The 17,158-nt window shown below is 46.8% G+C and overlaps 1 protein-coding gene across 10 annotated transcripts in view; it reads right to left on the bottom strand.

The window, feature by feature from the left end:
• The window catches only part of NOL8 (nucleolar protein 8), an 828,826-nt gene that overhangs the window by 142,301 nt on the left and 669,367 nt on the right, over positions 1 to 17,158 (bottom strand). For 8 of the 10 annotated variants that reach the window (XR_013262355.1, XM_077452483.1, XM_077452479.1 and 5 more), the window contains one exon: positions 9,082 to 9,164. The exons of 1 other annotated variant lie outside the window; for it this stretch is intronic. Coding sequence is in view for 8 of the 9 variants with exons in the window: in XM_077452483.1 (XP_077308609.1) it covers positions 9,082 to 9,164 (83 nt within the window). In the remaining variant the exon portion in view is untranslated. Of the gene's footprint in view, positions 1 to 330; positions 423 to 9,081; positions 9,165 to 17,158 lie in introns of all 10 variants that reach the window. One more of the 10 variants, XM_077452484.1, reaches the window with a different exon arrangement.

Here is a 17,158-nt window from a genome sequence, read left to right as displayed (position 1 = left end):
TGATCTTTAAGTTCTGACTTGAGAGCGAACGTACATCTGTTAGAAATAAAAATACCCACTCCCTTTGTTTTATCGTCTGCATTGGCCAGTGAAAAATTAGAGAATTTGGAATGGATAAAAGTAGGACGAAAGCTTTTAGGGAAATGAGTTTCTTGCAGGAGTGCTACATCAACTTTCTGGGAGTGAAAATGTTGAAACATTTTCCGACGCTTGGCCGGGGAATTTAGGCCTTGGGCATTATGAGTAATAAGCTTAAGGGGAATTTTGTCTGTATTAGTTACCGCCATCGAGCAGAGGAGCGGGAACACCCCGATACACAAAGGCACCTACCTGTAGAAGATTTACAAACCAGGATAAAAGCAGACCGGTGAGTGACTCAACGAGCATGGATGAAATCCGTGTCTTCCCTCTCCAGATGACCTCTAGGGAAAAGAAAGAGTAGAGAATGAGTAAGAAGAGGAGATAGAGAGGAGCAGAGAAGGTAAGAAGGGGGACAAACATGAGTCCCGATGCGGGCGGGAAAAAAAATTACCGCCTACAAATAAAAATTCAGACACCTCCCCAATCTCAATCCCAAAGAGGATGAAGATAGGGAGTAATCCTGACCAGTGAAGGGTAAATACCGAGTTCACTAGGCAGGAAGGGGTGCATGAGCACCGCCCTAGCAAGAAGGACCAACTAAACATTTAAACAATACATAACTGTCAAAAAGGGTCCCCAGAACCAACGCTAATAGTAGAAAACGTTTAAGTCTCCCCAAGGATCAGGGGAGAATAATGAAATACAAATCAGGAGAAGTAAAATAGTTGAGTGTGGCAACATAAAATTGGTACAAAAGGGTTAGCTAGTTCCCCCCAACACAGATGAAGACCCTGAGTGTTGTTCCCACCCATATGGTGAGATATAATCTAGGCAAAGACCCTGCTCAAGGTCCCCCAGAGGGGACTAGTAACCCCTCAAAGTCCCAAAACTTGTACTGTAGGTAGATCATAGTGAGTCAAGGATGGACGTTGTCCTTTGATTTCTTGTGTCTTGCGGATTTCCACAACGAGTTCAGTGGACTGGATGGACTGGAGGGAAGTTGCCTTTTCGCCGAGTGTGGAGAGGGTTCCTGTTGCATAGCGATTGGGTCGTGAGAGATAAGGCCGAGTCGTAAGAATAGCTGTTCCCCTTCTGGAAGAGAACTAAAGGTGTAGGGTTTGCCATTGAATAACATCTTCAATTGAAATGGAAACAGCCACCAATATTTGATGTCCTTATTCATAAGGATTTGAAGTAGCGGTTTTAAGGTGCGTCTCTTTTGAATGGTGGAGGGAGATATATCAGCAAAGACTTGTATTTGGTGACCCTGAAAAACGATTTTGGACATGGATCTGGATTTCTTCATGACTGCTTCTTTCACAGTATAGTGATGAGGCTTTACTACAATATCTCGAGGCAGGCCATCATCCCTGGGGGGCCTGAGGGCCCTGTGAGCCCTATCAAGCTCTAGATGGTGTTGTGGGATGTCCGGGAGCAGATCTTTAATAAATGCCTGTATGGTCTCAGGAACATCTTTGTAGGATTCGGGGAGTCCCCGGACTCTAAAGTTGCACCTCCTATTTCTATTTTCAAGGTCATCTATTTTGGCATTGGCGGTGTCCAGTTGTTCTTGTAAGACTTGTAGGCAAGCAGAATTTTGATTTGTTCTGGAAATCGTCGCTTCCAGGTTAGATTCAATAGTTTCAATGCGAGATCCGATGTTCTGGAGGTCTGCTTTGATGTCATTTGTGATTTTGGTGGCCGTATTTTGTAGACCCCTGTCCAGAAGGTCTGCGAATTTAGCAAAGAGTTCAGTCATATTGATCGGTTGCAGTAGACCTAAGTCTCCAGGCTGGGCTGAAAGTTGGGGCTGAGGGAGGATAGTTCCCAAGGGCGGAAAGTCCATGTCCGGGAATGATTGTTCCAGAAGGGAAACTGTGGAGGCTGGGGAAGCCATAGCAGGACAATCAAGGCTAGACTGTCGTTGCAGGGTAGAAGAGGGAGAGACTGCCCGCTGTGCCCCGTTCATGTGAGCCACGTCCAAGTGGTGAGGCCCAGCCGCCATTTTCGCCTCTGTCTGGGAAGAACGGGTTGTCTCATAAGTCGGCTCTAGGTTTCTCCTGACAGCCCCGGCATACATTGGGGAGATCCCTGATGTAATTGTTATTCAGTGGGCAAGTTGTGAAGTAAGCGTTGGTTCTCTGGGCACCGTTATCAGTCCTGAACCGCCAGGGCGGGACGGAGCTCCAGGACTATGCTGCCATCCTCGGAGCTGCCGTGCATGCGCCCTCTGTGGACAGGGCTAGAAGATGGCCGGAGACTCCTTCCCCCCACCACACCAGCAGAGTATGAAGAGATGAATAGATGAACAATAGGCCATAGGGTGTAATAAGATGGGTGTAGCAAGATGGCCGATTTCAGTCAGCAAAGGCCTGGTTCAAGGCCAGGCCTGATCAAAGATGCAGTGTGGGAGTTCGGGAGGTAGGTGCTGTCCAGGGGGGGACCCTGCAGGCAGAGGAAGCGGGTAGGTGAGTAGCGGTCTGGATATGGTGCCCTTCCCTGGGCGTCCGCCTTAGGAAAGTCCGGGGATCCGCAGGCCTTACTAGGCCGCACTAGGCCGGAACCAGCTACGGCCTCCTCGTTCACCCCCGAGGTCCGAACGAATCACCGGAGCGTTCAGGGAGGGAAGATCAGGCGAGTTAGAGGGTGGATAGCAGTCCCCTACCGTTCGATGATGTGGGAAACTCAAGACTTCGTTAGGCCTCCGGAGCGGCAAGATGGCCGCCGCGAGCGCTCGTTGTCGGCCGTCCCGCGACCAAATGGAGGGGTATAAGCACCCGATATAGGCACCAATAGCTGCAGTGTACTCCCGAGAGTATAGTGCCAAGAATTTGGGCGTCAATCGGTGCAGTGTACAGGAGGATTGCGATGGATGGAGCTCGGGTTGACCACTGCTCTGGTTTTACGAGCAGCACTGAACGCAGGCCATAATGTGCTCTCATGAGACCGTTTCCGTTGTCCATGGCCGTAGGGGCTCTTCACCATGAGATAATCCAATTCCAAGTTATTTCCTCAACCAGGTTTCCACTGGTTCCACTTTCCTATTGGTTATGCTTGGTTACAGAGGCACAACCCCTCTTTTGATTGGCTCCGTGCTGAGGTTCTCTCCTGGGCACCACAAGGCAGTGAGACATGCTTCCTGAAGGTATCCAAGGTCCTGTGCACCTCTTCACTCCTCTCCCTGCCGGAGGAGTACCGTTATTTTAGCGATGTCTTTGATAAAGGTCAAGCCGGTAGTTTTGCCTCCACACCGGTCCTCTGATTGCGCAATTGACCTTCAAACTAGTGCCATACCTCCTCGTGGCCGGGTTTACCCTTTGCAGGTCTTGGAGGATAAGGCCATGGAGGAGTATGTTGCCGATGCACTTTCTCGAGGTTTCATCCGCAAATCCTCGTCTCCTGCTGGTGCTGGTTTCTTCTTTGTGAAAAAGAAGAGTGGTGAACTGAGACCTTGTATAGATTATAGGGGTCTCAATCGTGTCACGATTAAGAATGCCTGCACGATTCCATTGATTACAGAGTTATTTGACCACCTCAAGGGAGCAACGGTTTTCACAAAGCTTGACCTGAGAGGAGCATACAATCTCGTGCGCATTAAGGAGGGCGACGAGTGGAAAACTGCGTTTAATACCAGAACAGGCCATTATGAATACCTAGTAATGCCTTTTGGCCTTTGCAACGCCCCGGCAGTTTTCCAGGAATTTATTAACAATGTCCTCTGAGATTTGTTGCAGTTGTGTGTGGTGGTTTATCTCGATGATATCCTCATATTTTCCAAGTCCCTGGAGAGCCACCACACAGATGTCTGTCGTGTACTTCAGAAACTAAGAGAGAACAATCTCTATTGTAAACTGGAGAAGTGCGAGTTCCATCGTGAACAGGTTACATGTGCGCGCGCACGCGTCTGATGTGCGCGCGCACATGCGTCTGTATGTGCGTGTGTGCGCACATGCGTCTGTATGTGCGTGTGTGCGCACATGCGTCTGTATGTGCGTGTGTGCGTACGTGTCTGCGCGCACGTGTCTGCATGTGTGCGCGCACGTGTCTGCATGTGTGTGTGCGCGCACACGTGTCTATGTGTGTGTGCGCACACGTGTCTGTATGTGTGTGTGCGCACACGTGTCTGTATGTGTGTGTGCGCACACGTGTCTGTATGTGTGTGTGCGCACACGTGTCTGTATGTGTGTGTGCGCACACGTGTCTGTATGTGTGTGTGCACGTGTCTGTATGTATGTCTGTGTGTGCGCACATGTGTCTGTGCACACACACACATACAGACACATGTGCACACACACATACATAAAGACATACATACAGACACACGCATACACGAACACACACACACACAGACACATGTGCGCACACACAGACATACATACATACAGACACATGTGCACACACACGTGTCTGTATGTGTGCGCGCGCGCACGTGTCTATGTGTGTTCGCGCGCACGCGTCTGTATGTGTGTGTGCGCGCGCGCACGCGTCTGTATGTGTGTGTGTGCACGCGTCTGTATGTGTGTGTGTGCACGCGCACGCATCTGTATGTGTGTGTGTGCGTGCACGCGTCTGTATGTGTGTGCGCACGTGTCTGTATGTGTGTACACACGTGTCTGATGTGTGTGCGCACATGTGTCTGATGTGTGTGCGCACATGTGTCTGATGTGTGTGCGCACATGTGTCTGATGTGTGTGCTATCCTATATGGCCCATCAGGACCATAGCCCCCCCCCCCCAGCTTCAGACTGCAGCTGGGACCATGACCTCGGAACCTAACTCAGTGGGGGAGGAATTTAAACAATTCTACTCCAATCTATACACCTCCACAGCACATCACATACAAGCTGAGCTTACCCAATTTCTGTACCACATCAACTTTCCCACCCTCACTCTGACTCAAGAGTCTCTCTTGGAAGCTCCTATCACCTCAGAATGCATTGCCGAGGCACTTGCTCAACTCCCACCCTCCAAGGCAACAGGCTCTGATGGCCTGCCCCTGGAGTTCTACACACAATTCCAAGAAGTCCTCACCCCCAAGCTGCAAACACTCTACACCCATATATTCAACACAGCGACCCTCTCTTCATCCATGGGAGAAGCCATCATTGTCCTTATCCCAAAACCTGATAAAGACCCCCTTCACCCAGAATCCTATTGCCCCATATCACTCTTACAGTTGGATGTAAAAATCTTAGCTAAAATTCTTGCTCTGAGACTCAAAGTCATAGTCAGCCTGCACCAACCCGGATCAGACTGGGATCATGCCAAACAAGAATACCGCTTTTAATCTTCGCAGGCTCTTCATGAACCTGCAGTCCACCCATGACAACACTGGATCCAGGGTGGTGGTGAGCCTGGACGCCGCAAAGGCATTTGACTCCGTTGAATGGAGCTACCTTTGGGAGTGCCTGTATAGATTTGGCTTCGGCTCTAAGTTTATAAAGTGGCCACAACTCCTCTACCAGGCCCCCACTGCCTGGATCCAGGTCAATGGTAGGATCTCCGACTCTTTTCCCCTGTCCAGAGGCACTCGCCAAGGGTGCCCAATATTCCCCCTGCTGTGTGCCCTGGCAGTTGAACTGTTGGCTATTGCCATCCGGGACCATCCGCACATCAAAGGACTCCGCTCGGGCCCCAAGACTGAGACCCTAAGTCTCTATGCGGATGACACGCTATTATATTTACAAGATTCAGGCCCTTCTCTCGCAGTTTGGGGAGTACTCCGGATTACAAATCAACTGGTCCAAGTCCCACATCCTCCCACTCGACCTGGGCACCCTCGTCTGCGGCCCAGGCGGCGCTCCCACTTGTCAGAACAAGCCAGATCAAGTACCTGGGTGTACAGTGCTCAAGAACATTAATAGACTATGTCAATCTCAATATAGAACCCCTATTTGCTCTTCTTAAAACCAAAACCCAAGTGTGGTCCCGCCTCCCTCTCGGGGTGATGGGACAGGCAAACTTGGTCAAGATGATCCTTCTCCCCAAGCTGCTCTATCTATTCTGGCATAGAGACCATTCTCAACACGTTTGTGTGGGGAGCGTCCCGCCGCAGACTCTCATGGAGTACTCTGAAATGCCCCGCTCATCTCGGTGGCACTGCCCTTCTAGACCTCTCTCTCTACTACATCGCCTCCCAGCTGTCACACTTCTACTATTACAACCAAGCAGACAGAGACCGTTACATGACCACAACCAAGTCATTCTCCCATTTCGAGTCCTTATGCGAGGCGCCCACGGACCCTCGGTCACCAAGAACACCATGTTGTCCCACCACTGCAAAATATGTCAGAAAGCCATGGTTATCACCAAGGCCCCCGCACTCCACACTTATACGCCCCTCTGGGATAACTCCCAACTCCCTGAACTACACACAATCCCGGATCAAACCCAATGGTTAGTTAAAGGAATCCTCTTCCTTTCCCAGGACCTTGACAATGGAGCAATTAGATCGTTCCAAGCTCTCAAGGGCGAGTTCAGTCTCCCCAACCAAATGCTTTTTCCGTTATCTCCAGCTCCACTACGCTCTCAACTCCCAATTTGGAGAATCCGTCCCCAGACTTGAGTCGTTGCCGCTTGTGAGCGTGATCCGCGGCCAAGATTCCAAGAGGATGATCTCCTTCTACAACCACCTAATAATGCCAGCGGCCACCTCGCAGGCATACCGGCTCAGGTCCAAGTGGGAAGCGGACCTTGGGGCAGTGGAGGACGGGGACTGGGAAGATGCGTTGGCCACCTCCAGGATAGTCTTCCCTAAACTGTCAGATAGGCTCACTCACCTATACATGCTTCACAGATCCTACCGCAACCCCATTCGCCTATCCAAGTTCAAACCTGACTATAGCCCGTCGAGCCCCAAGTGTGGTGATCCGCACGGCACGTTTTATCACCTACTATGGTCATGCCCAAAACTCCAGGAATACTGGTCCCAGGTTGTCAAATTTCTCCACGACCGAATGGGCTCCTCTTTGTCCCCTCGCCAATGCCTACTCGGCATACTCCCTCTCCCAGAAGAGGAGAAGAACCTTATTATCTTTCTACAGGAATTGCTATTCCTCGCCAGGATGCAGATTGCCCACACCTGGATCAGATCACCACCCCCCACCATCCAGCAATGCAGGGGGGCGATCAATGCTACCCTTCCCTACAAAAAGGTGCTCTATAAGCACAGAGGCTGCCCGACTAAGTTCAACAAAATCTGGGACAGGTGGGTGGAGGATTCAACCACCTGCACGGAACAGGACTGACCCGGGATCACACTGTCACCCTTTAACATGACCTAGACTGGCATTAACTCCTATGCTCCACTGTGACCCAACGACCATCAGTTGCAGCAATAAAGTCCCTCCTTATACCCTCAAGGCTGTCCATTACGGGGTACACCCCTTGGCCACCCCGTTGCCTCCTCTACCTGGGCTCCTAGATGAACATTGAGCACTAAAGCAATGTACATGTATTATCTATACTAAAGCAATGTCAGTTGTGATATCCTTGTATTTGGTGCATGTTGCACCCTGCACTTGAATATGTATTTTTTTTTATGCTCAAGAAATTTTTTTTATTTTTTTTTTTTTTATCAGAAAAAAGCAAGACTAGGAGTGATTTCTCTCTAATTGGAAAAAGAAGTCCATAACCTTAGGAAAAAACTAAGGACTCATGGACTGGTGTAGGATTATAGGGGGGACACCCTCAAAAAACTGCCAGTGTCCAATCACCTGAAAGTAACAGCCTATAAATCAGGCTCTATGACCATACAGCCTTGCAAGTCAGATGTAAAGCAGTAAATTTGAGGCCTAGATTGTCAATTTTAGGCTGTGAAAACTCCTCACATTCACACAAATTAACCACCGATTAGGTGATGTATAGAAACTGTATTAGGCGTCCGTTCTTTCTCCAGTTTTCTCAGATGAGATCATCCTCCTCTGGATGCCGGTTGATGAAGCTTTGGAGATCGCTTCTCCTTTGGAGGAGTGGAGTGATCTATAAATGCTTCAAACAGTGTAGAACTGCCCCTGATACTGGAATCGCGTAAGACTTTACGAGATCACAGTACCAGAAATTCACTGAAACAGAGATGTTAGTTTATTAAGTGTTAAATTATCACTGCTCAGTACACAGACAGCGTGGTTAATGCTAATAAAATAAATAGTCCCTATATATATATATATATATATATATATATATATATATACACACACACACACACACACACACACAAACACATAAATATGACAGGGGGCATGGTTACGGTCTTGGAGAGGGGGTCTGATTGAGGTAGAAGGAAGTTAATCTTCCTTCTTCACCCTCAGATCCCCCAGAATTCTGCTTCACTTCCCGACTCTCCACCTCTGAGCTGGTGAATTTGGGAGGATGAATTCTGACAGATTGCCAGTCAAGCAGTCAGATCGCATGTCATAAACTGGCCGTTTCTGTGTCAGTCAATGAGGATTCTCAGCGTGCGGAGATCATCAGCAGGAGAACATGTACAAACTTGTTCTACCCAATTATCTTCGTTTCATAAACCGTTTATGGATTGTGATCAGTGGCGATCCTCGGGATCACCGCTGTTCACAGTTTCATAAATGGACACCTTAGTGAAAACAAATTAACACGGAAACGCGATTCCCCTTCGTTAGGCCTATGATTTGTCTGCAAAGTGGACACACCAAATTCCAAGAACTTCTAACAGCATTAAGTCCATTATGCTATTTCACTCAGCCTGGAGCCCCAATTAGGGGGTTGAGTGGGCTTTTCTTTTATGGAAAAATAAATATTTAGGGCTCTCGGTTACTGGTGTCCAGTATCCTATCCAAGCTCTTTTTGATGCTCTTCAAAAACAGCTGCCTAACCAGACATATTGCACTCTACTTTATTGATCAGATGCTGCCAGCATCAAACTATGTCTATATTCAGTATCTTCTACCTACACCTTTCAGAAAGTTTGTACACTCTTTAAAATGTTTTTAAAACGGAACTAGAAATTCTCATTGTAGTAAGTTACCTCTAGGAGGATGTCTTTTTTCTGTTCCCAGACTTCTGCCTCTTGCTTTGTATTGGATGACCAGAAGAACATTGTTGGACCAGCTATAATAGAGATGTTTTTAAAATTAGATTACGTCTCTCATTTCATTTGTTTTCAGCAATTTGAAAATGTGCCAGCTGTCAATGTAATACATTAAAAAATAAATGTGATTGTTTTATGGCGCAACAGACAATTTTCAGTCTTTGGTTAAAATAAACAAAAACAAAAAAAAACAAAATTTTAATAATCATTAACAGTAGACAATATATAAAAACCCATAAAAAGATGGGGTCTCATTAACTTCATGGTTCTACATGAGCATAAAACTATATTTTAAGCCCTCACCTACTGTCTAGCTACCACAACACAAAAAGGTTACAATTATTATTACATAAATACAGTATGTCAAGAGCTTGTTCAGGCACTAGTTCCACAATGACACAGGGCAGGTTTCACTCAGTGCATTCCACAGCTTGCTAGTCCTGCTTCATCAGAAGTTTCAATGGAGAAGAGATCTATCACAGATCATAAAACACAACTGGCAGTTCTTGTGTGTCATCAGACATGCAGTTATTGCACTCAGGACATCAATATAACTTACTGTAAGCACAAGTGTATGCATAAGCTGTATGATCACCAAACCCAGCACCGATGGTGTGGTCACCCACTACCCCTTTCTCTCTGTGTCAGGTACAGGAGCATCCAAAAGGATTAGGCACCCATTCTGAAATCATGGCATGTTCCCAATTACTTAAACACTTGTTACACTTCATATTCCTAATATGTGACTGCTGTACCATGTACTTGTTTAACCACTACAATACAGGGCACTTTCGCCCCCTTCCTTCCCAGCCCAATTTTCAGCTTTCATCGCTCTCGCACTTTCAATGATAACTGCACGGTCATGCTACACTGTACCCAAATGAAATTTTTATCATTTTGTTCGCACAAATAGAGCTTTATTTTGGTGGTATTTATGCACAACTTCAATATAAGCGCAAAAAAAGCGGAAATTTTGAAAAAAAACCCCAATATTTTCTTTTTTCTATTTTAAAAGAAATCCAATAAAATCAAATTTTGTCATAAATTTAAGCCAAAATGTATTCTGCTACATGTTTTTGGTAAAAAAAAAATTCAGTTAAGTGTATAATAATTGGTTTGTGTGATCACGGACATATGTACGCAAATGATCACGTACATGTGTGTGCAGGTGATCACGTACATATGTGTGCAGATAATCATTGGAACATGTGATTTTAGTGGGACATACGTGGGGGACATGTGTTTTTTTATTTGGGGACATGTGTGTTTTGGGGACATGTGTGGTTATATGCGTATTGTGGTGACGTGTGTTTACACTGTAGGTTTATACTAGACTGATGATCAGTTAGTAAAAAGCTGTAAAAACAGCTCATACTCACTGATCACCAGCCGGCTGCAGCGATCTGCTCTCCTCTCCTCAGCGACGACTTCCGTGTGAGGAGAGGAGAGCCGATTGCCTAGCAACCGGCTGTTTGTTTACATCACATGACGGCCATGATTGGTAGAAAGGTGACAATAAGTACACAATGGACACCCAGCAATAGCATAATGGCACTGAAGGTATCCAGTGCACCGCACTCACCAATAGTACAAACAAACGGCGACTAGCATAATCTATAACTGGCCTTTGCAACAAGGAGCTCACAAGAGAGACGCATGTCAAAAAACAACAAAAAATTCCAGCTCACTAACAAGCCAGCAACAAACCGAATTACCCTGTCTAACCATTCACATTAACCACTCGCCGACAGCCGTACGCCAATATACATTGGCAGAATGGCACGGGTGGGCAAATGGGCCCTCCCTCCCCGCCGCAATTGCACCCCCCCCGTGGCAGTCGGATTCGTTAGAGAACCGATCAGTTTTCAGGGCTAGGCCAATGATTTATGGCTTGGACCTGCTGATCGGTCCTGATGAATGAAATCCTCCCCCTGCCTGTATAAGTGTAAACACAGACAGGGGAAGTGATGTCATCTCTCCTCGTGGAGTCTTTTCGATTCCAGAAAGAGGAGAGAGGAAGTCTAAACGTGAGTTGCACAACACTACACTAAAATCAGTACACATAGGTACACTTGTCACCCCCGATCACCCCCCCCCCCCCCAGTTAACCCCTTCCCTACCTGTCACTGTGTCACCAATTGCAGTTTTCAGATTTTTCACAGATCACTGCACTGGTGTCAGTGACTGTAATAAGTGTTAGGGCAGTTAGTAGTAGGCCCAGGTAGGTCTAGGGTAGCCCCTAAGAAAGGTTTAACCCACTGATCGCCCCCCATTTAACCCATTCACCCCATCACCAGCGTCGCTAATAGATCTTTTTTCTGATCACCGTATTTGTGTCATGGTGACGCTAGTTAGCTGATTAGTTTCACCGTCGGGTTTTTATAGTCTCAGGTACCCCCATATATTACCTAATAAAGGTTTTTAACCCCCCCCGATTGCCCACTAGTTAACCCTTTAACCTCGTCACCAGTGATCATTGTATTAGTGTTACAGGTGAGGCTGGTTCGTTTATTATAGCGTCAGGGCACCCGTCGTATACTACCCCATACACCTCCCTTAGCATAATGTCTGAATGTTTTGATATCTTTGATCTGATCAGAACTACATCAGCATACCCCAATATAAATGCAGCGTTCGCGAAATCAGCCCAGATACCTTCTAGCACCTGTGTTCAGCTCCTACGCCCAGCCCAGCCTACCCAAGTGCAGTATCACACTTGGGTGTGATATGTGTCAACACACAACTGCAGCGTTCGCAAAGTGGAGCCTGATCCCTGCGAACGCTAACAGTTTTTTTGGTAGCGTTTGAAGCAGTCACTGATATAAGCTCTTTTTCCTGTGAGTCTCACTACTGTACCAGGAAATTTAGAGACCAAAATGTGAAATCAAAGGTACAGTAGTGAAGAGACCAACATGTTTCTGATCATGACAGATAGTGAAGAGGAAGTCGCCCATCTGTCAGATTCAGGCTCAGAATACAATAGACAGCAGTGGCAACCTGACAGATATCTCTGACGATGGAGTAATGGTCCCTGCCAAGGTCAGGCGCATCCGACCCCATTCTTCTACTGTTGTTGAGGTACAAGAACCACAGGGCTCTTGTTTGGAGCAGAGAGCCAGTACTAGTGCCGCTCAGCCTTCTGGTGAACTGGCAAGCACCAGCGGCCTAGTACACCCTGGTCGTAGTCAAACCAGCACTGCAGTATCACGTGGTGACGCGGCGAGTCCCATAAGTGTAGTTCAAGCTGGTGAGGTGGCTAGAACAACTAGTGTCCCGCAGCCACCAAGAATACAAAGACAGGCCCGTTGAGCTCATAGTGCCATTCCTGCTGCATTTGCCAATCCGAATTGGGAGCCCACCACTTCTGCAGCACCCGTACTTCCCCCATTCCCTGGCCAACCTGGAATTCAGGTGGAAACAGTTGATTTTACGTCACTTGATTTTTATTCGCTGTTTTGCACTAAAGATCACTTCATTGCCACTAATCCCCATTTGACCCTTGCTAGAAAATGAAAACCTATTACGGTTTTTGAATTTAAGACCTTTATGAGCATATCCCTCCTCGTGGGCATTACTAAAACAAGTGAGTTGCGGTTTTATTGGTCCTCTGACCCAATTCACCATATGCCCGTGTTCTCTGCCTCCATGGCCAGGGAACAATATGAGCAGATCTTGAGGTTCATGTACTTTAATAATAATGAACTCTGTTGTCCTCGGGGTGACCCTGGATACGATCGGCTCTACAAAATTCGGCCCCTCGTAATCCACTTCAGCCAAAAGTTTGCAGTCTTGTTTACTCCCAATTAAGATGTCTGCATTGCCGAGTCCCTGATTAAGTTTTCTGTTCGCTTGTCTTTCAAACAGTATCTTCCCAGCAAGCGTGTCAGATATGGGGTCAAGATGTATAAGCTCTGTGACAGAGCAACAGGCTATACATATAGTTTATGAGGGAAGAGGTAGTCACGTATAGCCAGAGAACTGCCCAGACTACATAGGGAACGCGGTTAAGATTGTGTGGGACTTGATGTCACCCTTATTCGGAAAGGGGTACCACTTGTATGTGGACAATTATTACACGAGCGTGCCAATTTTTAGTCACTTGTTTGATCATAGACTTAGCGTATGTGGCACCAAGCGATCTAACTGCCGGGACTTACCCCAGTGGCTTGAAGATTCCCGTCTTAGGCTGGGGGAGAGAGCCTGCTTGAAGTGTAATAATTTGCTTGCTGTGAAGTGGAGGGATAATAAGAATGCTTTCGTTCTGTCCACCCTTCACGCAGACACGACGCTCCAGATTCCTATGGCGACTGGTGTTGTGGAGAAACCCCTCTGTGTCCACAAATATAACCTTAATATGGGAGGGGTGGACCACAACAACCAGTTGTTGGTGCTGTACCTAGTTGCCCATAAGGCCAGACCTGGTACAAAAAAAATGTCTGTATACTTATTACAATTGACTCTGCTGAATGCTTATGTGCTACCCAAAGCGTCAGGATGAATGGGATCCTTCAAGAGATTGTCACAGCCTTTCCGTTTCCAGACGGTCCTGTGCCCCACCTTCCCAACGCAAATGCAGTACGCTGTCTGCATGAGAGGCATTTTCCGTATGTCCTCCCTGGTACCCCTACCCAACAAGTCCCCCAAAGAAAATGTTGTGTCTGTAGAAAGCACGGATATAGGCGTGAGACCCGCTAGTATTAGCGTAGGGCACAGCACTGCACAGACTAGGACACACTTTCACAGGGTCTCCAAAGATACCACCAGCTTTTTGAGAGACTTGAACCTGGAACTGAACCGTTATTAACAAATAAAAGTGTAAAAAAAAAAAAAATTAAAAAAATTACATACACATACATTTTATTTGCAAACGTCAACCATTGAACAGTCTTAACTTGGGATCAGAGGGTTGGAAAGGAAAGTTCAGGTACTCTCAATGTCAAAGTCTATAAACGCATCTATAGACTGCATCCAGAGAATAGCTATTTGCAGCTGGATGACAGTCCCTCTCTCACAAGGCCTAGCAGCTAACAAGGTGCTTACTCCGGAACAGTCTTTATCACCAACGTTGCTGCAGAAGATGTAGGGAAACGAAGCTGTAGAACACTTGTAGGATACCTGGATCTTTCAGTCCACTTGGCGATACGATATCCCCAAGACTGGATTTTCTCGGTTACTTCAGCCCTTCCAGGCTCTTGTTAAGAAAACCAACCTCACGCGTGGTGTTCTTCTAAAGAGTCCTCCCCTGGAATGCTCGAAGTACACTGGGTCTCTCCCGGACCAGAGACAGCACCCATCCACCTTGGAATCCTTCCTTGGTTCCCTTGCCTTGGGCTAGCCAGCCCTGAGGCATCAAAGTCGGGTGGAGCCGCACCCCAGGCCACAGCCTTCCCAGGGGCTGATAAGGAGGACAAGGACCATATACTCAGCACAGCATACTGGACCGGAAGCCAGAACCACGTGACGTCCGTGTTTTAAATACCCTCTCCCAGAGGGCACAGTGGGAGGGCCACTCCCACTGACCTGACTCCGAGAGGGAATAATTCAAGTGCCTCACCAGACCACAGTTCCATGCCTGCCACCAGAGATAGTGCCCCCTGTGGCCAGGCTAAACATCTCACAGTCCAGTCAGACTGACACAGAAGCCAAATTTAGTCAAATAGGCCCAAACGAAACTGTAGTTTGGGTAAAGCTTTAACTTTGAAAAACATAGCGCATGCTCTTCAGGAGCCTGCCGCTACACACACATATATATATATATATATATATACATATACACACACACACATTATATATATATATATATATATATACACACCGATTTATCTTGACAGCAATAGCATTTTCTCCCACGATATGTAAATCAGTGACTCCAGTGCTGTAGAAGGCGATTTCACCATCAGTTAAAAAAGCAAGAACAAAAAACAAAAAGGAGCATATATGCCGAAGCATGGGGGCAGGGGTGGAGGGGCAATTTGCCCCTAACATTAGGGGCGGGTTGCCCCTATGCTTCGGCATATATTTTTTAGGCACAGATTGCGTTAAAAAATGTTTTATTTTTACTACGTTTTATTGTACTGGTTTTGCAGGTATGGTATGTCTTACTGTTATACTATGTTACTTTGTTTTATTGTAAACCATCATTTGCTTAGCAGGTACACCATTCAGCTGCAGCACTGATTAATTTATCTTGATAGCAACAGCGTTTGCTCCCACGATATGTAAATCAGTGACTCCAGCGTTGTAGGAGGTCATTTCTCCACCATGGTTAAAAAATAAAATAAAAAATGGTGCATGTATGCCCATCATTAGAAGTGGGTGGATGAAGGGCGGTATTCTAATGGTGGACATAGCCACCGATCAATCTTTCTTTTTCGTTCAGCCCACAGGCTGCATGAAAAAACAACATTACAATGTATACTAGTATGTTGCTGGATTTTGAGTGGTAATACCAGAATGATGCCTGCAGGTTTAGGTTGTTGGATCAGGACACGAATAGGAATACCCCATCTATGACATATCACTAGGAAGCTGTTGGGGTGAAGAGACCATTCTCTCAGAAAATAATTGTTGGCGACTCAGGTAGTCCGTCTGCCAATTCTCTGTCCCCGGAATGAAAATTGCCGATAGGCAAGGAATGTTGTGTTCTGCCCAAGCTAGAACATGATTCCCCTCTTTGGACTGCATGACTTCACGCTCTCTCCTGGTGATTGATGTAAGCCACAGCCATGGCATTTACAGGCTGAATCCTGACAGGACAGTCCCGTAGTCTGACCATCAAAGACTCTAGGGCCAGACGTACTGCCCGAATCTCTAAAATGTCGATAGGCAAGGTCCTCTCTAACCTGGACCATCTCCCCTGGACAGAATCTTCTTCCAGGGCTGCTCCCCAGCCTAGAAGGCTGTCATCTGTTGTCACCACTTTTCAGGATACAGGATCCCTTTTGCTGGATAACCACCTCCAATTTAGGCTCTGACATACGTCTGGAGCCAAGCTTATTGGAAAAATCCAAGGCCTGAATCTTTTTGTTTCAGACCGACAGGATGGTGTTTTGAAGCAGTCTTGAGTGAAAACTGTGTGTAAGGGACGGCCTCGAAGGAGGCCACCATTTTCCCTAATAATCCCACGCACAGCCGAATGGAAGGGTTTTTCTTTGTTTTGATAAGTTGAATTAGTCCTACAATGGAACGAATTCTTGTCTGGGGTAAGAATACCGTCTTCTGTACAGTATCTATGACCAACCCCAAGTACTGTAATATCCCTGATGGTTTTAAGGAGGATTTTTCTAGGTTGAGTATCCAACCCAGAGATTCCAGGTACTTTACAGCTGTGATCAGACTCTGGCTCAGGCTGTCCCTTATAGTACGGAGCATCCATCTTCTTACAGGTATCGCTGCTCCGGCCACTCACAGCGCCGGAGCAGCGATGACGTCACTCCCACGCATGCGCACTGGAGCCACCACTAACGGCATAGCAGCGGCATGTTGCTAATGGCGATAGTGCAGCTACGAGCCGCATGCGCCGTAGACAGCTGTGACTATCTTTTAGTAAATATCTAAATATATTTCTTGAACCTACAGGTAAGCCTTAATCTAGGCTTACCTGTAGGTTAAAGTGGTTTATAAGGGTTTACAACCACTTTAATATGGCTAAAGGAAGTGCCAGAATCTTTGAGAACACCCGTGGTGCTGTGGCTAGACCGAATGGCAGGGCCAAAAACTGAAAATGCTGATTTTCTATTTCGAAGCGCAGAAATTTCTGGTGAGTGGGAAATATTGGCACATGGAGATATGCATCTTTGATATTGATTGAAGCCAAAAACTCCCCTCCTTGCAGAATGGACACAACCGATCGTTATGACTCCATGAGAAAGGATAGGATGTTTAAGTGCCGATTTAGATATTTGAGATCTAGAATGGGTCTTTCCTCTCCGTTTGGTTTTGGAACCGTGAAAAGGTTTGAATAAAAAAACCCGTGCCCTGCTCCACTAAGGGAACCTCTGATATCGCCAACTGG

Source organism: Lithobates pipiens, unplaced genomic scaffold (assembly GCF_037356315.1).
Source record: "Lithobates pipiens isolate NorthernLeopardFrog02 unplaced genomic scaffold, aLitPip1_a1.2 Scaffold_23, whole genome shotgun sequence".
NCBI classification, from domain to species: domain Eukaryota; kingdom Metazoa; phylum Chordata; class Amphibia; order Anura; family Ranidae; genus Lithobates; species Lithobates pipiens.
This window is presented reverse-complemented; position numbering and strand designations above follow the sequence as displayed.